Source organism: Apus apus, chromosome 1, assembly GCF_020740795.1.
Source record: "Apus apus isolate bApuApu2 chromosome 1, bApuApu2.pri.cur, whole genome shotgun sequence".
NCBI classification, from domain to species: Eukaryota; Metazoa; Chordata; class Aves; order Apodiformes; family Apodidae; genus Apus; species Apus apus.
The window spans coordinates 105887607-105913112 of NC_067282.1; the positions used below are offsets into that span (position 1 = coordinate 105887607).

Consider the following 25506-nt stretch of genomic DNA (forward strand, 5'->3'; position numbering starts at 1 on the left):
GGAGTTCTGCAACACTGTGGATCATGTCCTTCTCTCTTGCATATTTTCTCATGAATGATGTGCGCATGTTGGAACCAGGATGTCCACTTAAGTACAGAAGTTGTAAACATCATTGCTAGCAACTGTGTGCTAGATACACCTTGTGGCTTTCTTTTAACATAGCTGAATTGTGTGTGTGACTTTATTTGCTACTAGATAGATCAGGAGGATTTCCTTTAAAGCTTTCTACATGATTGGAAACATCACACTAGCCATGCTTTCATTAAAAAAAAAAAACAAACACAAAACAAACAAACAAACAAAAAACCCACAAAAAACCAACATAAATTATGTAACCTTGGTAGACATGAGTTGCTACTACACCCACTAGCACTTTATTTTGTTGGCTTTCTCACGCTACATGTCTTTTGGCAGCATGTTGTGTTGTAAAGATGAAGACTGCTAGCCTCAATGCAGGCACTGTCCAATTTACATTCTAGTCATTTTGCAGCATTTCGTAATCCCACTTCAGCTCTTCCCTGCCTACCCAGCAGGTCTGCTGCCTGACACTGCACAGGGACCTCCAAGGCAGGGGAAAGGGCCTGGGAGACCCAGGGGACAAGAGGAACAGCAAAAGTCTTTGCTAAAAGAGACCATCAATAGGGGGTGTACAATGCCTTGGCCTGAAAAGTGGTGTAAGCTGATGGTGGGTCAGTGGGATGTTGCATGAGGATTTTAGTGCAGATTTTTGGGCTGAAAGGAATGATTGCAGCCACTGGATTGGGTAGCTCCTACCTGCCACAATGGAAAAAGCACATAGGGTAAGGCAGGCCAAAAATTCCACGGATCTCAGTATCTGGTCAGGATTTCCATAAAGGCTTTCAGAAATAAGCCCTGTTGCAAGCCGATCATTGAACAAGCCCTCATAAATGCCTGGCCCCAAGTTTGGAGGAACTGGAGAAGGATCTGTATGAAATGCTTTTCAAGAATTGGCTGATGTGTCCTTAAATTTCCTAAAAATATTATGGCATGCCTGAATACTCGCTGTCTTTTTAATACTGACGCTGCTTTTAATTTTGTTTCTTGAGCCCATGCCTAAAGAAAGCACTCTGAGTTAATGTCTCATGTTGAAAGAAGGACATGCTGCTGAGACCCCTGCCAGAGCAGCTCAGGCTGCTGGTGGTAGTCAAACACTGAGCTCAGATGCACAACCTGGATCACTTGGTGTGCAACAGAGAGAAATTTTACTTTGCTAACTTTCATGTTTTGTGTTACAGCCATGAGACGCAAACAACCTGCTGGGATCATCCCAAGATGACTGAGCTTTACCAGTCTTTAGGTAAGACACCTCTACCAGTTGTTTGTTTTCTTTCCAATCAAAATAATTTTTAAGGCAGAGATTTCCAGAAGTAGCAGAAAAAAAAAAGTGAAAGCAAGAGGCAGTGCCTTTATCAAAGTTAAAATTTTCTGCAAGAGAAATACATAAGGCATAATAACACATCTCAAACATGCAGTGGAAAAAAATACTACTTCAGTTAGCATATTTGGAATGTGCACTCGCTTTACAAAGTAATTTGAGTGCATTGTTGCAAACTCTTAGTGAAAGACTGGGACAGAAATTTAAAAAAAAAAACAACCCTGAATCTTTTCACTGACTAATCTGCTTTACAAAAGGCAGATGAAAAAAATCAAACCAAGCTGCTGTTAGTGTTGACTTTTGGATGTTAGGAAGCCAATTGAAGCGATTTGCCAAACTGTGTTACCACTGCTTTATTTTTAAAGCACTTTCAATACTTGGAAGGCATGGCTGCTGTCATGATGTCATTTTGCATACCCAAATTTCATGCTCATTCAGATGAGCCTTTCTGGTAGAGGTTTTTTTTTTCATTTTTTAGCTGCTTTGGATTTTGTTAACAGAAGCACATCTATAAGATAAAATGGGTCAATTCGTGCTCTAGTATAGGCTGCTTGACAGACCATTTAATAGCTAACTCTTTACTTTTAATGGTTCTGTTAATAAATAATGAAGGATATAATAAAAATTAAGCTATTTCTGTAAAAGAAATATCAGTGAGTATGCTGCATTCATCAAGATGGTTATGTCTATACAGCACACTTACATAAACTGGCTTTAAACAAGCCAGCCTGAGCACTAGGGCAGTCAAAATCTAGTATTAAATGCAGAATTATTTACCATGGTGAAAAACAGGTGAAATTATCTCATGCTAAACTCTAGTTTAGCTGCTGAAAACAGTCTAATTATGCCAGTATAAACTATTTCAAGGTAACTCTGATATCGCTACAATGCTCTGCAGTTAAAGGCATCCCAAAAGTATTTTAGAGAAGTGCTATGATAAAATGGAAGGAAACAGTGTGTGAAGATTTTTTCTTTATAGCATTAGCTCTATGGCAGCAATTTGTTTAAAAATTAACCAGAATACAGCTCTGTATGTCGCAAAAGCATGTAAGAAGTGTAAGTTCAGGCTAACCAAAACCAGACAAGTATTGACTTGCCATTTAATTATAATGTATTGCCCTGTTTGTCTCCTTTATATTTCTGCTCTTAATAGTGAGTGTTTTAAAAGATTCAGGACAAACAGTAATTGCACATGCAGACATCCCTTTAGTACAGGTAGATCTTCAAACAGTTGCTTATTAATTGAACCGCACTCTGACTCTGTGGTCTTTGATCCAGAGATTGCAGGATATTTCTGATACTGTTCTTCGTCAGACCTAAAGTCCTGTAGCAACTGCTTTTCTTCTGATATTTCCCTGTTTCAGCTAGAGCACTCTTGAATATCAAGAAGTAAAGAGGTGTCTATATGTAAGGGAGAAAAGCATCCTGATGGGTTCAGGTCAACAGTTAAAAAGATAGGTGACTGCTGAAATCAGTTTGCATTTAGTTTAACTGAGTTTTATCACTGTGAGAATCACCCAAATGTCAAGAGTCCTCATTTCTCGCTGCATAAAGAAGAAACATGTTTGGACAGATTTTGTTTCTTTTTCATATAAAATCCTGCGTTTTTCCTTTTGAGGAGCAAGGATTGTCCAAAAGGGCAGTCCTTCTCTGGCTATTCTTATTTCTTTTGGGGTTGAGACTAACTGCTTATTAATATGGAAGTGACCCTGATATGTGTTTTTGTTAGTAAACTCAGGTTTTCATATATTTGTGCAAAACAGATTAGACAAGGTGATTATGCACTGCTACATGGGGTAAAGCTTCAGTAACAGTGCTGCTGAATAACCTACCAAATTAGTTTATTTTTGAATTGGGTATATTCATCATTATCCAACTTTCATACAAATTGCTTAGTACAAGCATAACCCGTTTAGTCTTGAACAGAACTCTTGATGTATTTTCAGTACTTTGCTTTGCCTCAGGTCAAAACAGTAGTAATGGCATGTTTGAAGTCTTTTCAGACTGTTTAGTAATATTTTATCTGGTAATACAAAATCAACTTTAATAATATCTTGCATACTCATTATATCCTATTCTTTTTCCCCACATTAAGATCTGAATTTTGCTTCTCATTCATATGAAGAAGCTAGTACAGAGCTTAGTATGCATGCATTTTAGAAATCTGGTAGAAAACATTAATTCTGTAATCCAGGCAAATGCAAAAATGTGAGACCAAGTGCATCAGCGCTGTCAAGAGTTTTCATTTCACTTTTCCAATTCTTACACTTACCCTACTGTAGGGAATAATTGAGCTATGTGATGTAGTTCTCTATACATGCCAGTATATAATAATTTCCTGAGGGATCCTTATGTCTAATTTAAATTCTTACAAATTACTGAAAGCTTAGGTTTTTTAAGTGAATGGGGAAGATGCAACCTGACACAAGGTAATGTTCCTAATCTGCCTATGTCATTGAGACACAAGAGAGACTTCTGTAAGAACAAGAAGTAACATTAGTTTTACTCTTCACGTATCCAATTCACACACCTACAAATCGCTGAATTACATTTTGCCAAAATTGATTCCAAGTTTCAAACTTACTGGGTCAGCTTTCTGTCTTTAGAGAGGATGTTTATAAAAATGAAGCTAAATTGCTCAGGAGCGGTTTTTTCGGTACTAAAACAGTTGGAACTTGCTGCATACATTTTTGTACCTGATCAGATTGTCAGTTCAGGAAGTGCATTGTCCTGTCTTCAGTAGGGACTGCATCAGCAAAAGCAAAAAGAAGCCATGGGAAGAAATTATAAAATAACCTGCCCATGAAGGGAGTATGCTCAAATTCTTTTTGAGCTCACTTCTTGAAACATGGCCAGTTGTAAAGATACTAGTAAAACCAGTAAAATATTTTATTTGAAATGTAATATGTGAATCAGAAATTTCTAACTGGTTCTTTTGACAGTAGCTTTTCCTATTAAGATACAGAAGTGCTTGCTCTGGACAGTTCTTCATTATTTAAACAACATAGCAATTTTATCAATTTTAATGAAGCATCCATTCCTTACTCATGTTGGGCAATTTTCACTCTTCAAAGTTACGACTACTTAAAGGTACATAATAGGCTGTTGTTATTAAATGGCTTAATTGTTGTTCAAGTCAAAATGGCAACTGGTAGTTGCAACAAACACCTTGGCTGTATCATTCAGTGTATCTAGTAGATGTTGATACAGTTTGGCTAGTTATATAAACTTAAGAACACAGAAAAAACCCATATTCTAAAATAAGAAAGGTAGTAAAAATCAGTGTCTTGAGTCTGAATGGTTCAGAGACTGACAGACATCCATCCCTCAGTTTGTATTTGCACCGTTATGAACGGTCATTTTAATCTAACTTCTCTCTGCAATTCTTCAAACTACCAAGAACTGCTCCAGCTGCTTTTCTTTCCAAAAGCAGTTCCCCTTCAGCAGATACAGTTTTTTACACTGTTCTTTTACAGCCCTCTTACAAACTTTATCATTTTTTGTTCGTATATTTTGATTAGTCCTTTTGAAATGCTACCTGAGGGGGCTAGAGTGCCCCTCTGTCATAATAGTTTTTCTAACAAACTACTAAACCATGTATTGAATATGAGGTTTTTTCATATTTGACTAGCTGTTTTCCATGTTTGTATTAATAAAATATGTGCCTATTGCATACATCAATCATTTGATTTCTACTGAAATTCATTGAGACAATACAAATGGTCTTTTTTTAAAGGTTGCTTAATCACTGATGTCCTTTTCATGCTAACTGCAATCTGAATAATAAAACTTCTCATTTCAGAAAACAGGATTGGTTGGGTTCTGTCAACCTTGGATAGTAGGCAGACCCATAGTAGGTCATCTTTATAACAGTGCTTGATTGCATCCTCTGTAGGAATTCACCTAACAGGCAATAAACTTAACTATGGCAGCAAAATAAAACTTCGGTGGTAGAAGTTAACCTTGGATCCCTTGAAAGTGAAGCAGTAGGCATATTAGCAGTGAATGAGGGTATTACAGAGAACAAAGTAATGTTCTGTTATGGAATACATGACGTGTACGGGAACGTTTTACTCATGGGTATTGCACTCTTGGTTTGCAAAATTTTCGTCATTATTTTTGAAGTTGATTCTTATTTATTTGGATTATGACTACTTCTCATCTAGCATACAGGAAGGATTTCTGACCTTTCTGACTGCAGACTAGTCACATCCGAACCCCATAGTGTGGTATAACCCAGGTATACATTGTATGCTTTCTTACACTTCGGGGTTTGCAGGCTGCAAAAAAGCCATTGCACACTAAAACTAAATTCCAAAAGGTGAAGTCAGTTGGTCCAGTTATTGGGATACTGGGACATCCTGTGGTCTTCATCCACTTCGTTTAGATGCACTCAGTAGCATTTTGGTTCCCTGAGTGCCTTCCACTTACTAATTTGCAGAAACACTATCCACTTTTTTTTACTCAGTGGGACAGATCTAGTACAGTGTACTGTATTGTTTCATGGAGAGTGGTTAAGCTGTGTGTCTGTATGTAAATAACACCTATTGCTGTTAGTTATTCTCAAAGCAATGGAGATGATAGCATTAATTATTGTTATAATAAAAGAGTCAATGGCTGAGACTCAAATGATACTAAGCAGTGTTACTTGATTAATTTCTTTCCTTTGTGCATTTGTCTCATTTGCATTTTTAAATTACAGTTCCTAAAGTGGCACTATATGTCACTGTAGTGCATCATTAGAAGATTTATATATGGGGTTTGGGCAGCAGCGGAAGCCCAGCATTCTTATCAACTGGTCAGGGCATCACAGCTCTATTGAATCAATGTGAGATGAAGCTTCTTGAAGAGTCAGAATGCTGTTAATGTCTGATGAAACATGAAAGCTTAGTGGCTGGTAGTGGAATTATGGTGTATTCAGGACTGTACAGTCAACAGTTTTTAACCTTGGTTAGACAGGCATTGTCAGAGACAACAGTGACATGTAATTCCTAAAACAGTTCATCCACTGCAGGCAGTGTGTTTATGAACAGCTGTATGAGCGTGCTTCAAGCTGTGGTTGAGTGAGACTTCCAGGTTTTGAAGTGTATCTCTGTGGGTTCACATTTTTTTTCCTTGCAAATAAGTGAGAGTGAAAAAAGCCAAAACAACCAAAACCAAAATAATGAACTCTGTACATCTTATCAAACAAAGATGAGGATTTGACCTAATGAGATCTAAAATCTTTCAATGTTAGTTGTTAACTTGCCAAATTTTACTCTTGAGATAGTTACCACCTGAAGCATATAAACTGTTCTTTTCAGCTTGATGGTGTCAGGCAGTGATGAAAATTCTGTCCATAAAATAGAGTGAAATGCCTGTTTTTTTACCTCATTAATTAAGAAGAAATTGTTATAATACAATAATATAAACAAGCACTGTCCAGGTAGAAGGGACTTCCTGAGATGCCCTCAGATTACACTGAGTATGAGACAAATTAAATTACCAACCTTTGACAGGAGGTAGTCTGGCCTGTCCTGGAGTTTTTAAACACTCGGTGAGACTAGTCTCTCATACAGTACATTACTAATTCCTACACTACTAATGTACATTACCAAATGAAACCTCAGTCATTCAGCACTCTTAGCAGCTGTACCAACTCTAAGGTGGGGTTAGTCTGTGTAAGACCACCATGGAAAGCAATTCAGTTATAGCACCTTACTTAAAACCTGTTGTCTGAGTTCAGATGTAAGTATTTAAGAATAAAAACAAAAGTCCTCCCTATAGTTTTTCTTTAATTTTTAATTACTTTTAGTTGCTTGCCAACTAACTTTGTGTAATAAGACTCAATATGAGGACCTGGTTTTCCTCTTAAAATAATATTCATATTCCAATGTAAAATCTGGAATTTAGCATGGGAAGGTTAAAAAAAAAAAAATCTACAACATCGTATTTGCTGATAATGTGTCAGTGGTCAGTGAGACATTCCAGCAGGTTGTTCAAATTTTTGATACAAATCACTGCCCACTTCTGAAATGAGTGGATGTTTTTCCCTGATTATTCACTAGCAAAGTAATCTGCTTTGGGTAATTAAAGCTGTTTCTACAATACTGTAGAAATACAACATCGGAAACTATGTCGATGAGGCTGTCTTTGCTCTTTTGATGAAGAACACAGACTTTATGTTTTATGATTTCTCTCAAAATGCAGAATTATGCAGGAAAGGTTATAATTTAATTATCTGATCATCTTTCCATTGACTTGAGTTCTTCCTCTGAGCAGACTGAAGTACTCTTCATTAAAGATTCATGGATAGTAAGAGCACTAGTTTTTGTTCAGTGTTATTCATGTTAATACAAATTAACATAATTGTATGAACATGAGTATATTCATGTGTTGTAGGCACATGATGGACATGGAGGAAATAACTTCTCTAGATAACCTTTTCTCCACTGCATTAGTTGCTGTGAAGCAAAGGGAGGGGCTTGTGTCTATAATGAAAAGAAGAAAGCAGCAAAAGGAGATTACCTACTTTCTGATGCTGTAGCACTTAGAACTCCTTTCACCATGACAGTGGGAGGGCTGTGGCAGAAGCTTAATTTGATCATGAAGATACCTTACTGCTTTGCTTGTGGGAATTGTTCATTACTCTGAAGGCATGAGCAGTAAGCACCTGCACTGTCTTACGGATCTTCCATAAGGCAATATTAAATCTTCTCCCCTAGAAGCACTTATGCTCGCTTGCACAGAGAGGTGGTTTGTGGCTGAGTGATGGGAGAACTATGAATTCTCTTTGCACTGGGATGTAAATGAGTGTCACCAAATACTCCCAAGTGATCTTTACCTCAGTCTGTTCCTTTTCAAGAACCAGGTTACCTCTTCCACTACATCAGTATTTCAGACCATAAACAGATTATGCTTTTGAGCATTTACAGTTTTTGATCAAAGTTTGAAAGTTACCTTCTGAATGAGGACTTGGAAGTATCATTACATGATCTGCAGAAGTGTGATAAACTCCAAGGGCTTCTAAGTCCTCTAACCACCTCATTCATATGATGAGATGGTGGCTGATTCCTACAAGTGGGAGGAAAGGGCAAATGTGGTAATACTGAGCTGTCCAACCTGCTCAGAGATGATAAGCTCTGGAGTCAAGGTTCAGCAGGCTCTTGCTGTCTTAGGGGGCTGTTTGGGAGTGGAGAAAGCATCAGATTTTTCCCCTCTGGTCCCAGGAAGCAGAAGAAACTTACAGGAAAGGAGGAACTACTGGTGATTCCAAATAGCCCCTCATAAGGCTGCTGCTGCTTGAGCCTCCTCCCTCGCTCCTCTGCATGTTCCCAGCGATCACGGCTGGCCTGCCTGGCCAGGCAGCACCTCGTGGAGCCTTGCTCCAAGTCTCCTTCCTTGCTGTTCATTGTGAGGTTACCTCCAGTGCTCCAAGCCCAGTGGCTGAGTCTCATTCCCTAACAATCTTAGATTCACTGGTTCATTTAAATAGGGTCATATACCAGGACAGGAAATATTTTTAACCCAATTAGGAGAGGTCTGGGCTCCCCTTCTTGCTCCACAGAGCAATACATTTGTTCCAGCAGTAGCTCCAGGGGAAGAAAGACAGTAGCTACAGTGTCACAGGAGTAGGGAGGGGAAGATCATTAAGATCTAGTGACCTCAGATCACCACCAGGTAAGATGCAGGAACATGGAGGTGGTAGCATAAGGAAGACGAGGGGTGAGCAGTTGGCAACAGGACAGTAACTGGACCTGTGTTGGTACAAATCACAGGGTGGAAGGTGGGAGCCGAGGTGTGAGACAGCCACACCTGGCCTCAGCACGTAGAGCCAAAAAATGGCATTGCTGCTACTTTCCCAAAGCCTGAGATGAGGGCTCTGAAACTAGCTCCTGACATTCCTTGTTGAGCATTTACAGCAGATTTTTCTTGGCAGTTATGTCATTAAGGTTGATAATAAATTCAGTGTGTGTTACATAAACAGGAGAATAGATGTAAACTACAGCACTCTCGGGGTGTTTTCATAGATTGAACTTTCTGCCTGATCTAGGCCTGAAATATACATATATATTTACTAGTACATCTTAAAATGTGAATAATAAATAGGGAAGCGTTTTTCCGAATACTTAGGGAAAATTTAGGGAAGGCTTCTTCGTTTTATCAGATGCTCTAGTATGTTTTCTTTTCCAAAATACAAGTGCAGATTTACAAGGGTACAGAATGTAATTGAAGTGACATTGTGTTTACGAGGGACAGCTTTATTCACTTCTTTTCAAGACAAATTAAGTTGCTTTCTTGAAATTGCTCACTGTATTCCACACCACATTAAGAATCCTGGATCTGTCAAGATGATTGTGAGAGACTGAGCTGGCAGGAACAATACACAGGAGAACTGCCCATTAAAAAGGTGTATAGAACGGTACAAAGAAAAAGGAATTCTATACAAAGCCAAAACCTCCCCTTCTGCTGTAAGATGTTTTAGAAATGTTCCACAGCTTTTATTAAGGTATACAAAAGTACTGAATTATCAAACCTCAAATTACTCATTCAGAACCACTTAATTAAAATTAATGTAATTGAGACTGTATTCCCTTTGCTACCTATACCTGTACAGCCTTGCAAATGATGTTGGGATAGTTAGACCCAAGCTACCACATTACAAACAGCTTTATAACACCTCAGTGCATATGCCAGCTAAGAACTGTTTTGTATTTGCCCTGGTTTTCATCATATTCTTCCTCTAGAACTCTGCCAAGCTTAGAGGCAGCTTATTGGGCTAAACAGACTTTATTCTGAGCTAGTATATATTTTATTTAGTGTTCTTTTTGTATGTAAACACAAAAACACTTTCCCATCTTTAACTCCTTAGGCCCCATGGGTTTCATCAGTAAGTGCATTCAGCAGTGTTGCCAGGAGCTGAAACTGACTGGCACAAGCAGTCCATTTCTCTGCTAGGAAACCCTTGAATTACAAGATACCAGCTAATCTGTTTGGAATGGTCCCTAAACTGCTTAAAAGCGGAGGAGTGCCCAGAAATTAGTTGGGTAGATGGCAGGGCCAGCAGCATGCCGGCAGCAGTCTGGTTTTGCAGCAGTGGGGATTATGGTGCTGTAGCACACAAACGTGCCCCCTGCCACTCCTCAAAAGCTGGGCTGCTGTCTCCAGTTCAGCTTCCCTGTAGCATTCCCAGGAGGAGCTGACAACACCACTTGGGAAACAGCATCTGTATGTGGACATGCTCCCAAGACAGCAACCTTGATGGTCTACCTGGGTTCTCTTTGAGGAAGGTACCAGTTTGCAGCTGCACAGTTAGCTTTAGGTATCTGTTGATGTACTCAAAAGCCCTTTGCCAGAGTTGTGTGCTCACTTCTGCATCCTGAGTTTGATTCTGAATAATGCAAGCAGTGGTGTATCTGCACTGTAGTCTTGATACACCAAATCTAGTTGTAAATTATGAGTTATTTACTAGTACTGATGGCAGGAATTCGGCCACAGTAGTTTCAGCCTCTATTTTAGGGAATTTTATCTTCATTTTTGTTGTAAATGGGGTTTGCTGAAGGCTACCCTCAGCACAGCCAGGGACAAGCACATCTTCCTCAGTCTGGTTTCATGGAAGAGAGAGATGCATATGCAGTTTCCTGGCCAGATTTGGTCCAAGATAATGCCTGCTTTCTTTTCAGTTTTATCTAGCGTTCACTTTTTAGATTATGGACCAGTTGCTGTGCTTGAATAATGTTCAAGTAACTGGGACTGAGCCTTGCAAGTGCTTGTTCCTAGCGGGGTCCCTTTCCCATTCTGCTGGAGCCCACTGGCTTGCTGCCATTTCAGAGGTGGGAATCTGGGAACTCACCTTACTGGGTGAGCTGGCTTCTCATCAGGAAGGCTTTACATCGTGGAGCAAGTCTGGGATCTACATGGATAGAAAGCACAAAAGTTTCATTGTGTTTTTTCTGAAGTTGCTGGGTTCTTTCTTAGCAGTAGCTGAGAGTCACCTGCTTTTTCCCAGATGCCCTTTTCTTGGGGCTGCTTGCACGCAGCCTGGCTGCTGCATTGGGCAGAGGAGGAGAAGTTTCAGGTTCTTATCTCTCTCACAGTGCCTGCGGTTTGAAATGCTGCGGTATTTTCAGACAACGCTGCAGCAGTCACTGATGTACTTTCAAGTGCTCTTTACTTCAGGCCCTTTGAAGGAAAGGAAGTAACACTTTAGGACTTAGTGTTTTAATTTTGGATGATTGATTGTCCAGGTTTGAGGGCTTTTGCTAGTGAAGTAGAGTTTCTAACATACTTTTGTTTTTCTGTGTTCTTTTAACCAATGAGTATAATCTACTAGTCCAACTTAATGTCTCTGATTCTGATAATTTTTAAGGCATAAAGCTGATCTTTTAATATTTCTCCCCCTACAGCTGACCTGAACAATGTCAGGTTCTCAGCATACAGGACTGCCATGAAACTCCGCAGACTGCAAAAAGCTCTCTGCTGTAAGTATGTGCCTGTGCTTCACCTGCTGCCGGGAGGACTTTATGACCAACACATAAGTTTATTTGCAACCTCTAGAAGTGGAAGAACACTCCCGCACATATCTCCAGCTTTGTCTGGAAGCCCTTCGTGTGAAGGGTCTTGTGGTGTCACCAGTTTGCATGTCTTAGGAAACCAAAATGCTGGATGGTCATCAGATCTGTCCTAACACAGAGCAATGGGTCAGAAACAAAGCTGACATTCCCTGTGTATTTCTTGTCTTCACACTTTTTTTTCAGCTGGGTATTTTCACTGTACTCGTTGCTGGAGCCATGTCCTGTGTCAGCCACAGCTTGACAGCCGAAGACCAAAGGAGCTTACAGTGGTTTGGGAGCAGTTGAGAGTTTGGCTGAAATGATCACTCCAGAGCTAGAGTTGCTAGTACTTTGTTAAACTGAATCTTGAACCCCAAGGGGTTGTTGCTGTTAAATGAGGTGATGACAGTATATATTTAGCTTCATTTTTCCTCAGCTTTTGGTTATGTTCAGAAGTCTCTCATCAGCTATACATTAGTGATGTGCATGTTGTAACATTTTAATTCTCTCAACTGGTGTATGGTATTCTACCTGTCACTGGAGTTATGTTTCCTCTTCAGCATTTGGTAACCTGATAGCTAAATAATTCGATCATGGTTTTCTTGGTAGGGCAGTTGGTTGCCAAAGCAAGCAGTTTATTAGGCAGTACAATTTAGAGGGTTATGAAAATATTTAACATTCACTGTTTGGCACTTAATTACAGGGTTAAATTTCTTACACAGTTGCAAATGTCTCAACTGTTGATTTATCTCAAGTTTGGATTTGTACTCAACATGCTTTCTGGAACTGTGCCAAACCTTGTTGGTTTTGAGTGTGTTTACTTTTAGGCTTATAAGCATGGGTGAATGTTACTAATGAACAGACCTAATTTCTGAATGTGTAAAAAAATTGAAAAAGGAAAAAAAAACGGGGAAAGAACACATCAATAAGTGACAACTCTTGTAACATAATTCATTCTTCGTCACTGCATTCATTATGATGATCACAAATACAAACATTTTTCCTTGCCGCAACACTCCTGCCACACTCATTGTGTAAAGGTAAAGAAACTAGAGTGATATGCAGTGAAAAGTATTAATAATCAGTGAATCATTGAAGTAAGGAACTAAAGCTTTTGGAATTATAGATTTCTCTATCTGGCGCTGCAAAAGTGTAACTTGTAACTTGTTTTTATGGCTGAAAGTGCAAAACTTTACATCCTGTTTCATCTGTATCACCACAGTTCCTGTCACTGAATAGTTCTTGGACTTTACAGTGTGGAATTGTAATTATGCACTGAGGTCAGTTCATCTCTCAAGGTTACACTTAGGTAGATTTTCTGAGAATGGATGTTTTCAGAGACATGCAGTGGCGCTTACACTGATTACTTTAGCACATTCTTCATACTTGTATGTAAGGAGAAGTATTTAAGGAATTTGGTTAGCAGTCTTTGTTCTTAGAGTTATTTTTTGCTTGGAGACACCGTGATTGTATTTGTGTATTCCGTAATTTCAGTGTCACTTGTGAACTCAGTTTAATTAGAGTTTCTTTTTAAAAACCCCAACTCATTAAAAAATTCTTTTTCTGCAGTTTGGCACTAGTAGAAATAGAGCACAGGGCTGGATTTCAGGGCTCCTTTGCATGGGCAAAAATCCCTAAATTTCACTTGTGTTAATCTCGTAATTTTTTTATTTCAGTTTTAAAATTGCAGGAGTTTAAATTGTTATGTATATATATTATTTTCTGGAAACTTCATTTAAAAAGGCAGAGCAGTTTTGTCTACTGAGTAGCACTCTAAATGTGAGCAGAGTAGGTCTGCAAAAGTGAAGGTACAGTCTGTTTATCAGTGGCAAGAATAGAAACAATTTTTAAAATGAACTATACATAAACTCTTTTCAGTTTCTAAGTTGGTCCACTGAACAGTAAGACACCTAAAGAAGAATATGGAAAATTTTAATCCTTAACAAATAAATGCTTGTGTATTTTTGTTACCTTAGAAGAGTCTAGTGTGTGGCTCTATCATCCCTGCCTTCAAAATTACTGTGGGCATGCCAGGTGTAACTATTGCAACTTTTTGTTTAAAGGTATGGTTTCCTTTGATATTCCCATCAAAGCATGTTGAATTTCTTGTTTTACTACTTTTAAAAGATCTGATCTTCAGGCACAAACCACATCTGAACATTGTGATGTCAGTAAAATGGGATGAATTCTCAAACTTCTTGGAGATGCAGCAAAAGAAATATTCAAGAACTTATCTTAGGGTGCTTTTTAATTTTATGCAGGCTAGATTAAATGTTTTTTAAGGTATTGGCCAACAGCAGCAGGTTGCAGAGGAGGTGATCTTGCATTCTGGGAGCATCATTAATACTTTTTATCACCAGCCATATGGTGGGTTTTCACTAAGTTCTGTTTGTGACCATAATGACATACTTTCTCTTGCCTGTTAATTGTCACTCCTGTCCTTCCATTGGCTGGGTATTCTGGGTCATCTTTTATACTTTTCCTGCAGTCTGGCCACAGGTTAGCATCTAGTGACAAACGTTGTAAGGTTTTGTCTCTCGCTTTAGAGGCCAAAGAAATATTTATGTAAATTACTTAGATTTCAGAATAAGCTAGAAGCTACTGCTCATACATATTTTGGAATCAGTATTGGGATGTTAAATAGGAAAGAGTGGCAGAGAACCCACAAAAAGTGCAAAGCACAAAGTGGTATGATTTATTTCAATTAAAGCTTTGCAAATCACTGAGTGGTGATGAATATACAACTCTTTGATACGTGTCTGACTGTTGGGGCTTGTCTTTTGAAGGCCTGTCATCCATGGGGACCCCCATATTCGCTTTCAGGAAAGAAATACTCAGTTTCTCCTTCTGGGAGAGGATCCCTGCCAGATTTCTTTAAACTTGATGGGAAAGATTCAGGAAGAGCTTAATGTGGCAAAAGCCAAAGCCACTCGTTTTCCCAGAAAAGGGAGTTCCCTAAAGGAGAGCATGGTGGCAAGCAGTTTTTGCTTGTTATAAGGTGAACACGTGTTAGTAACTTCAAAAGAGGACAAGAAGTTGATGAAGAGCAGGGTAAAAGGCTTTTCAGAAGTTTATTAGTGCAAAAAGCTTTCACGAAGTGGAATGACCCATGTTTATCAGTAGCTGCGTATGTAATTAAGCTGCCACTCAGATGCCTGAGGGGTTCATTTAATTACCATTGATTCATGTTCTCAAAGGAACTGAGTTCAACCTATAACTTGGAGTTAAAGGTGTTGTGAAGGCAGTGCTCTATTTCCAATTTGACTATTAAATTATTAGAAGCATCTTTCTGAGACTCTTAGAAATAAGACTGGTTAAGTACGCTTTTGTGGGATATAACATTAACCTTACAATAGCTGTATTTTATATCCTAGTAGTTTAAACATAATATTCCAAAAGATTTTTAATGAACATGTATATGATAATGTGAAAAAAGTAGAATCCCACTAAAACCCTGCACAAACCCATGGTTTCAAAGCTAAATTTCTTGGTATAATAATGGGGATAGCGTTCCAAGCTTTCCTTATTCACTCTAGCACTGGGTAAGTCAGGCCCACAGGATATGTTTTTCAGAAGTGCTTAAGGGATTTAGCAGCAGAAGTCCCTGTTGATTTCCAGTGCAATCTATACTCCTGAATGTTTTCTGGCAATTATGAAAACCCAGTGTACTGTCCATGCAGCATTACCAAGCAGCCCTTGTGCAGCTAAAGTATTTTTAATCTCCACTGGGACATCAAAGGATCAGTTTCATCTTTGGTAAAATAGGATACTTGAGTGTGAATTTGGCAAATGTGCCTTTACACTGGATCAAGGTCTAAAGAAATCCCTATATGGGTTTATGTATTTATCCTCTGCAATTTATTTATTTTTCTAATTAATTATTTCCGCGTTTACAAGCAATGCTGCTTAGTAGGACTCAATAAAGCACATTTTTATTTCAATGAGAGGAAAACTGGTGTTGCAGTTGGGTCAGTTCATTTCCCAGTTTTGTGAAGAATTTCCTGAATTATTTGGGGAAGTTCCTTTTGAGCCACATCCTACTCCCTTGAGTCATGTTAAATCGTCCTGCACTTTTTGACTGCTCATGCAAAGAGTTTTCGTATGGCAGTAGGAGGATCTGTGTCAATAGTTTCATTTTTTTCAGATTTCTTTTGTTTTTATAGCTGTTTCACTTTGTAAGACAACATCCCATAACTCTTTGATTTGGTGTCCTCCAAAATGTGATGCTGTTGTTGATGTTCGTCTGCAGACACTAAGAGCGGAGAAAGCAAAGTTGTGTTTTGCTTTGGACATCTGAACTTCAAAACACAACTGACTTAAAGTGGAATGAAAATCAAGTTTTAAAATATCAGTGGCAAAGAGCTCTGTTGTATATTGACTGATAAGTATTTATAAATGTAAATATTCTACATAACTAAAACCAGATAAATTTCATGAACAAATACAGAAAGAGGTAATTTTATGTTTCTAGAACCTGTTTTTCACCTGTTCCCCCAGAAGAAAAGTAAAAGAGAGTTTAATACAAGTTCAGTTGTGATTTGTTTGCATATTCCTTGTGGCATTTTGTTAAGATTGCTAAACTTCTGTAAGAAATGTATGAGACTTCTCAGGAGAGCTTCTAACATGTACCATGGTTAGAGCACATTCGGTGAATGCAGTAGTCAAATATTAGCCTTATCTGTAGGAACTTAAAACATGAAATATGTAATTTTTACTTACATAAGAAGGTATGTGTAATATTTCCATAGGATCCGATAGCATAAGACGTACTTTAGAGCTAAAAATGAACCAGATTTATAAACACTGCCCTCTTAAGACACACAGACAAATAAACAATGCACCTGTAGAAATCTTGAAACAAGTCTTGCGTGTGACTTTCAGAGGACATAAAATATCCTCTCACCAGACATATAAGCCAAGCAAATAGTTCTATTTACTTTTGGGGTAATACAACCACTACTTGTATTCAATCTTGATTGTGCTGTTTGGGGTTTTTTTACTATTTTAACAGTGGATCTCCTGAGTCTGTCTGCTGCATGTGATGCCTTGGACCAGCACAACCTCAAACAAAACGACCAGCCGATGGATATTCTGCAGATCATTAACTGCTTGACCACCATTTATGATCGACTGGAACAAGAGCACAATAATCTGGTCAATGTTCCTCTCTGCGTGGACATGTGCCTGAACTGGCTGCTGAATGTCTACGACACGTATGTATGGGTGCTCTGAACATGGGGTGCTCAGGAGCTTTCCCAACAGCACAAGGGGAAGGAGAAAGGGGTAATGAGCAGTAAGAAAATTTGAGGAGTACTTCATCTAAAATTTAATTTTTAAACATGTACCTATAAGTATAAATAAAACAGAGTAAATTTACCTTAAGAAAATGTATGAGTATTCCTGTCGGTGAGTTAATAATGTTGCTCATAATGCATAGACAAACTCCAACACACATTTGTAAGCTAATTCTAGAGTAAATCATTATTTTTATATTTGGTGAATTTAGGGAAATAAATGTCACTGGAAGTCTTCATTTGTGTTTTTAAGGTTTTTATCACCCACCTTCAGCCAGACATGCTCACTACTGTGCAGAATAAACATTTACTTATAGAAATGGAAGAACATGGGTCAGTTACTGAATTTCCATTAACATTTTGAACTGTATTGAAGTGCCATAATATTGTTCTTCCATCCACCCTTTATCACAGCAGTTTCAATGATCACCTACCAAAAAAAAGAGCACAGATTTATACAGCTTCTTTTCCTGCAGAATCACCTCCTCTAAGCCAGATTTCTTACAACATCCTCTGCAACAGCTGCAATATCCTGTGAAATGGATTACCCAGATTACATTATGTTTTTGTGTAGTGTACTGGTAGTAGGAAATGGGGCTATATTCATTTAAGACCCAGGTTTTACTGGTTTAATCTGCTTTGGCTTCCACAGAACTCTCATCTACTTCTCAAATATCCTTAACTGTAAGTTACATATTACGTACCCAGTTACCAAAAAACAAAAAAGATGTGCTAGGGATGTTAATCCAGATCATCCATGTTAGAGGCAGAGAGGGAAGTAAATGTCATTCCACAGATTGCTCCTAAGCTGGACTGTCCGGTTTAGATTTGCCGTGTCCAGTCTAGTTTTCTTTATGTTGCAATGTGCTGAAAGTACAAAATTAGAAATTGTAATTGGCTGCCTCCAGGCAGCTCCCTAGGTATGCTAGGGAACTGAATATTGCAGGACACAATGAAACAGAGAAGTGTTTTTTGTGTGAAGAAAGCTCATAGCTATTTTGCCAAAATTCAGGTTTGAATTATGCTGGTAAGAGAGGTGACCTTGGGGTTACATGTGTTTAGTTTTCATTGTATACTTAATAGGCAGAGATCAACTGAAGTGCAAAGCCATACTGGAGACATTTAATTAAATGTACTGAATCTTTACTTTTCTTGTAATTGAAAACTGTCATTTGTGAAGATATTAATCAAATTCACAGTCAATGAGTGATCTAATTATGGGCACAGCTCTGTAAATCCAACACATTTCAGATTTGTTTTAATTGATCAGTCACTCAGGCTCATTTGCAGTAGCATGCTAAATTATTGGTTTGACTTGGGAGGAGAGGAGAGTGAACAGAACAACTCTTGATTCGTGCAAGTTTTAATTTAATATGCCTTGCAGGGAAATCATAATTCTGCATTCTTCTCCTGTATAATTTGCATGAGCCTGGTATTCATCAGCAGGAGTTTCTTAGGGCAGAGATGATAATTAATTTGGAAGAGATTTGAGGCAGGGGAGTAAGAGGAGCAGAGTGTGGAAAGCATAGGTAAACAGCAAATGTTTATTTTTTATTAAAAATGCGAGATTCTTCAGTAAAAGGTTGCAAATTCCAAATTCAGTTTTGTCCACCAGTTTCTGTCTGCACTTTCTATAGGATTTGCAGGGGAGATGTGTGGGTAAATTAGCACCTCTGGCTCCCCCAACCCTTTTGTAGGATTAAAAAGCAACATGCATCTCTGCTGAATAGGGTAGCCCGATGCATGATTATTGTATGCCTTTACATGATTTATCTTTTTCAGCTGTGTTCTTACTGGTGACGCTTCAAAACTATTGATAAGGCTCTGCTTCAAAAAAGTCATTTTTAGGCATTAGCTTCCCGTGTTTTCTGTGTTTTAAATGATATCAGAAATAAAAGTCTTGGGGGAAGTCAGCAGCTGGAATTAAATTGAGATAAACTGAGAGAAGATACGGTTTGTCGTTCTGTCACCTATGGTGCAGAGGAGAATGTTCTTACCACAGTCACCTTAAAAAGCACAAGTAATAGAGCAGGCACATCACAAAGCAGGAGTGAGGGTGAAGGGAAGGCTGATGGGACGGAGCATGGGGAATAATGTGGAGGTATACCAGACCCTTGGCCCTGCTCAGGACAGGTTTAAGTGCTGTGAGGAGCTGAGAAACCACACTGTCTTGTTAAAGGTGTGTCTGCAGCCTACTTGTCTTCTCATGATTTCTAGGCAAGCTTCATCATTCACCTGAACGTCTCACAAGTCTTTCGGTCACTGCATGCTGTTGATGGAGGCTTCTTTAAGGCCTGACTCTGTACTGCCTACTCCAAGTCAGGGCAGGACTTGTTGACACTAGGCTAAGACTAAAAAACAATGGCTACATCACATTTCTAATTAAAGTGGAGTTATATTGTCTTTGGTGTAAGGGATGGCTTCGTGTTCCGTCAGGCACCTCCTCTTTTCTGAGAATAGCAGAGTTCATAGAGAAGCCTTTTCCAAATAAATGTAAGGTAAAGACTCTTCACTCTCACTTTGTCATAAAAAAGCAGATGAGTAATCATTTCCAAACAAGACCATTTCTGGTTGAATTGATACAGTGGCACAATCCAAGTCAGCTGTGCCTGTGCAACCATAACCATTTTTTATTTTTAATTTCTAGCTTTTCTAATAACCTGCCAATATGTGCTGTGCAACATAGCTCTGTGTGGGGCTTCATTTATGACAACTACTGTGCTGTGGTAGACTTTGTTATAGTAAACAAATTATGACATGAATGGATCATATTATGACCCCGTGTTTGGTTTTTTTGTTAGGGGTCGAACAGGAAGGATCCGTGTCTTATCTTTCAAAACTGGTGTTGTATCCCTTTGTAAAGCACACCTGGAAGATAAATATAGATGTAAGTCAATGTAATTCTTTTGGTTTTAATTTATGTTTATATTCTGGTATTATTCGTCCTGTTTATTGTGTAAACATTGATATAGCACAAAGAGACATTCTTTTAGACAGTCCAGGTGCAAACCGTGCCAATTTCCTCCACCTTACTTCAAAGTTATTTGTTCAATATGGTTTTAGTTTATCACAGCGGTCCCCAAACTTATTTGATCATGCATATGTATTGGTAAATTTTTTTTGATAATGTACCCCCAATAAATGTATATTTATTTATAAATTATGTATGTGTAGTATTGTACTAATATACTATGTGCTTTTTTAAACACACACTAATACAGAAATTAAAAAGGATTGAGATAAAGATTGAATAGACACTATTTTAAGTTTTTAAAAAATTTATTATCAGAATAAAAAAATACTTTCTTACTGCACCCAAATGGATTGTCTTGTGCATCCCCTGTGGTTGTGCACTCCTCTTTGTAGACTGCTGGCTTAATGCACCTTCATACACAAAAATGCATGTTTACAAGGCATCTTGCATTATGCCATTTCAAAATATATCCTCTCTTTAAAATGTTTTCCACAATGTGGTTGAGGTCTTATTATGTACATTGTGCTTAAATATAGTTGCTTTCTTCAAATAAATAATTAAAGGATACAAATTTTTTTAATATTTTAAAGACCAAATCCTGAAATACTTGAAATAAATCCACTTGAAGTTTTAGATTTGTCTGACTAATAAATGAGCTCATTAATGAGGATTCAGGCAAGATCTACTGATAAGAATCATTCTCAAGAGTAATCTTCTGGTTAAATTAACTGGTATCACTCATGCATGCATTAAAAAAAAAAAAAAAGAGAACAAATCTTTAGGATTTGACTCAATACAGTAGTGGTTCTACAAATAAAAGTTGAATGCTTAAGGAGAAACCAGGCAGTTCCAACAACTTAATCTGTACATGAATGACTGTATAATTGGATCAGATTTTAGGGTAATCACTACAAATGTCACATTTTAGATCTCTAGATTCCTGTGGACGTTGTGAAAAATTATTCAGAAAATCTTGGAAGAAAATGGCTCAGTACAGATATTTTTCAAAATTATATTTCACTGGGGATTATCAGTTATAAAGGAAAACACTCATATTTTATAGTCTCCTGTTGCCTATGCAAGCGGTAATGCATAACGCCCCTTTTCAGGTTGTAAAACACTTAATGTTTTATTGGTGGGGAAACGGAAAGCTGAATCGTTTGTTGGAGAGGAAGGAATTGGCTCTGCCAGGAGCTGATCTGGCTTCACCACCTGTGCTGAAGTCATAGTGCAGTTGCTGCAAGTATGTGATGTGTTGCACTGCTTACATTTTTTTCTCTTCCATGTGCAGCAGTGCAGAGATGCCTGTGCTAGAGCACAATTATTGAGGCTTGCAGGGTGATGGAAGGACTTCCTCAGAAATTATTTATTGTAAAACTAGACTTGGCAAGAGTGAAATTCGTGTAACTAAAAAATAATCCTTTCTATATCCATTCATTTATTTATTTGGAAGAAAACTGGTGTGATAGCAGAGCTAAGGACATTCTCTTAAGCAGTGCTGAAGCACCTTTATAATTGTATGCCTGGTTTCAGGTGAAATACTTAGGTGGCTTCAAAAAAGGGTGTAATTTTATTCTAGATATGTCTCACTTGCTCTCTCTTTATTTTTTGTCAACAGGGGTATTACCAAATAAATACTTCAGTTAATACTAACTTGATTTTTCTTATTATTATGAACTGTAAAACCTCCTCAATATATGTATAATATAAATAATTCCCACCCAATTAAATTGACTTTATTATGGGATAATAATTCTGTCCTGTAAGGATTCTCTTATAGAATGATGCAGTAACAGAACATGGCATCAAATGACATTTCACATCAGAAGTGAAAACTTAATATGATATTAACATTCCTGGTGGGTGGCAGGTTCTGTCATACTGTAACATTTCTTTCATTTTACAAATATTCCTGGATTAAAAGATTATTATATGTCGAAGTTAGGGAGCTCTTGTTTTTCAGTTCAACTCATCTGAAAGGGAAATGGATTCTCTTGAGTTGTGTGTTGATTGCTAAGACTTGAAAGTGTGCTGTATGTTCTGTGAGAGTATTTTACTGTTAAATGATATTTTTAAAGCATTTATGTTGTTGTGGCTCAAAGATCCTGCTGTTTAGTTAGCTGTATTACAGAATCACAGCTGCTATTATCAGTAGTGCCACAGGTGCTGTGTTACAATGGCCTTTCTTCCTAGGTATAAGCCAAAAATGCTATTAAAAATTATGATTAGACTGCTTATGTAACAGATAAAAAACCCCACTGTTTATGGGAAGAGAAGCAGCCAAACTGTAAACACCTTTGTGTTCACGTATACCAAGGCTGCTGAGCACACTTGTGAGCCTGTGGAACAATGCTAACTTCTTCACTATTTGTTGTATCCCAGTTGTGATGCTTTAGCACAGGTGCCCTTTTCCTTCCTCCAGATCTGTTCAAGCAAGTGGCAAGCTCCACTGGCTTCTGTGACCAGCGCCGGCTGGGGCTCCTGCTGCACGACTCCATCCAGATCCCTCGGCAGCTGGGGGAAGTGGCCTCCTTTGGGGGCAGCAATATCGAGCCAAGCGTCAGAAGCTGCTTCCAGTTTGTAAGTTTGCGTTTGCTCATTGTTCGTTTTCTGATTTCTGTTTTGTGTCAAGGTAGCCTTTCCCTTCTGAAGATGACTGAAAATCTGGAAGCATACGAAGGGTCATTCAGTGGTCATGTTCATTGGTGTATTTAACTGTTCTTTTGGCAAGATGTATTTGAATCAGCCCGTTTCTCTGGCTGTGGTGGAAGAAGCTCATGCTTTTAGCCAGACAGCAAATTACTGTTATCAAGGCTTATATTGTATCTGAACCCTGCAAACAGTTTAAGCCTTTGTTACAGCAGCTCCTGGTTTTACAGTTTTCTATTGCCGGCAGATCACAGTTTATTGCTGCTGTGTAGGTGAACAGCAATGGTTAATCTAAATTTTAGGCAAATACAGACCAGTGACAACCAGGCAACCAGGGGAGCCATAGGAAAGGAGCGACTGCCTGCAGTACAGTCTGAGGATGGGGAGCATTCCATGAGCTCCTTCCACTGCTTGAATGGATGATGCCAGTTTTCTTTGAAGAGTAATGAAAGCATTCCTGTCCTGTCTGTTGAGGAATACTGTGTGAACTGGAGGCTCTTTATCAAACTTGTGAATTATTTAATCTGGGGAGGAAGAGAGTTAAGAGAATTATTCATCCTTATCCTAACTAACAGTAGAAAGCACAAGATGAAGACAGCTGCTTAATGAAAGGTAGAGGAGGAGAGGTGATGTATGGTCTGTGATTAGTTCTCAATGCATCTTCTACATTACAATGGAAGAAACGCTTTTTTCCCCCCCATCCCCTGAGTGTCCCTGGGGGATTTTTTGTTTGGTTTGGGGGGGGAGGAGTTGTTTGCTTTATTGCCTTCTGCTCAAGTTTCATTATGTAGTAGATGCAGTTCTGTAATAAGCAAAACACAGCAGGTTTTTTTACAATGAATATTAATGCTTGGAAGTAGTCTTCTTACACACAATGACTATGAAAAGAATCTAATTCTAAAATCACTGCAAGCTTCAGTTGTGATGGGATGTTTGCTCCCCGTATTTTTAAACTACTTTTAACAGATTAATTAATTCTACAGGATTCACATTTTTCCATTTCCAACATTCATCTCTTACCTATTAAAATTGTAAGCTTTATTTGATGACATTTCCAAATTAATGTTTTATAGGGCCATATCCTGGGTGGATAACCCATGCTGGTAAACTATGCATCGTAACTTTGATATCTGGGTTAAACTCTGCTGTGGCTTTCAAGCCTCATGTCCGATGTTGGGCTTTCCAGTGAGACCAGCACAAAATGATGCTTCAGCAAATTCGTGCTCAAAAGCTCATGAGTGCAGATGACCTTCCTTAGAAATTAAGAGTTGCTGTTTTCCCAAGTGAATGGCAACAGCACTAAGAACATTGTTGAAAAACTGATAAGGAAAGTTACCTCAGATTCTGACAAAAACATGTTTTTTTTTTGAAAGCGGCCTGACACAGTGTGTGTTTGTACTAGGGAAAAAAAAATACAATCCATAGCGATGGAACACACACACACACAAAAAGAGTTGGAAGAAGACCTTGGAATAAATGTTTATTTGAATAAAATGAGTTAGCAACATTGTCATTGCAAATGAAGGCATGCCAGTGGGCTGAGTGCTGCACAGCATCCAGCTGCTGGCATTTCTAGAAAGAGCACAAGCACAGCTGGGCAATAACCTTTGACATGTTCATAAATCAGAACATCAGAAAACCTGAGGTTTCCTTCTCTTACCTGCACTAAAAAATAGGTTTTCTTCTTGCCTGCAGTAAGAGGAATTTCATCCTCTCTTTTTCCTCCAAGTAAAGGCTCATTTTAATTTGCAGAGTGGGAGGATGGTTTCTGACCTGGTTTGCAGCAGCACAGAGATCTTCTAGGAGGATCAGAAAGGGGCAGGGAGGCTCAAACAAGGATGAGAAATACAAAAACAGGAGGAATGCAGTTGTAGGGAGAGGAGTGAAAATACAAGCATAGGGAGAGCCCTGATGGAGGGGAGGGAGAAGAAACTAAGGAGTGGAAAGGGCCATCCATTACGAATGATGGCAGGAATAGTAGGGATGAAGGGAACAGAAAGATGGGTAGCATGAGACATGAAAGAAAGGAGCAGCCAGGAGTGGAAATGGGGGAATATCTTTCCAGGAGAAAGGGAGGAGGGGAGCACAGAGGCATGCTTTTGGTAGAGGATGGTGGTGCATGAAAGGCACAGGGATCCTCAGATTGCAGGGCAGAGCAGAGGTGCCAGGGGAGTGGGAGGGAAGAGGGACCAAGCAGCCCGGGAAATGGAGGAGCTGGACAGCAGAGGGGGTATTGCACAGGGCTCCTGGCAGTCTCCTTTTACTGAAGTGAGATAATTCAACTTTTTTTAAATAGTGTGGGTATTCATAGTTTATATTGCTGTGTGGAAACTAAGTCTTTCTTTGTATGCCCACGGTGAAGAATGCTTTTTTTTTAATTGTTTGTTTAGGATTTGGTTTTGGTTTTTTTTAATTTTATTCTTTCTTTCTGGTGATGACAAGCCAGCAATAAATTGCAGTCATGTCAGAGTCTGCAACAAATGTGTGCTTCAGAAAAGGCTTTCCCAGCCACCTTAGGTTAGGTGCCCTGGCAACGGCCTTGTCTGTCTGCACAACAGCAGAAAAAAAGGGGATGTTTATTGTTGCCAGCAATAACAGGGGAAGTCTCTCCTGCATTTCCATTTGAAGTGTGAGTCCTTGGGAATGAGGGCTGGGGAGGGC

General features: G+C 38.7%; 1 protein-coding gene across 11 annotated transcripts in view; it reads left to right on the forward strand.

Moving 5' to 3' along the window:
- The window catches only part of DMD (dystrophin), a 1087789-nt gene that overhangs the window by 1011355 nt on the left and 50928 nt on the right, over positions 1 to 25506 (forward strand). For all 11 annotated transcript variants that reach the window (XM_051641663.1, XM_051641654.1, XM_051641680.1 and 8 more), the window contains 5 exons: positions 1257 to 1318; positions 11782 to 11856; positions 16940 to 17141; positions 20024 to 20109; positions 22619 to 22776. In XM_051641663.1, the coding sequence (XP_051497623.1) occupies positions 1257 to 1318; positions 11782 to 11856; positions 16940 to 17141; positions 20024 to 20109; positions 22619 to 22776 (583 nt within the window). The remainder of the gene's footprint in view (positions 1 to 1256; positions 1319 to 11781; positions 11857 to 16939; positions 17142 to 20023; positions 20110 to 22618; positions 22777 to 25506) is intronic.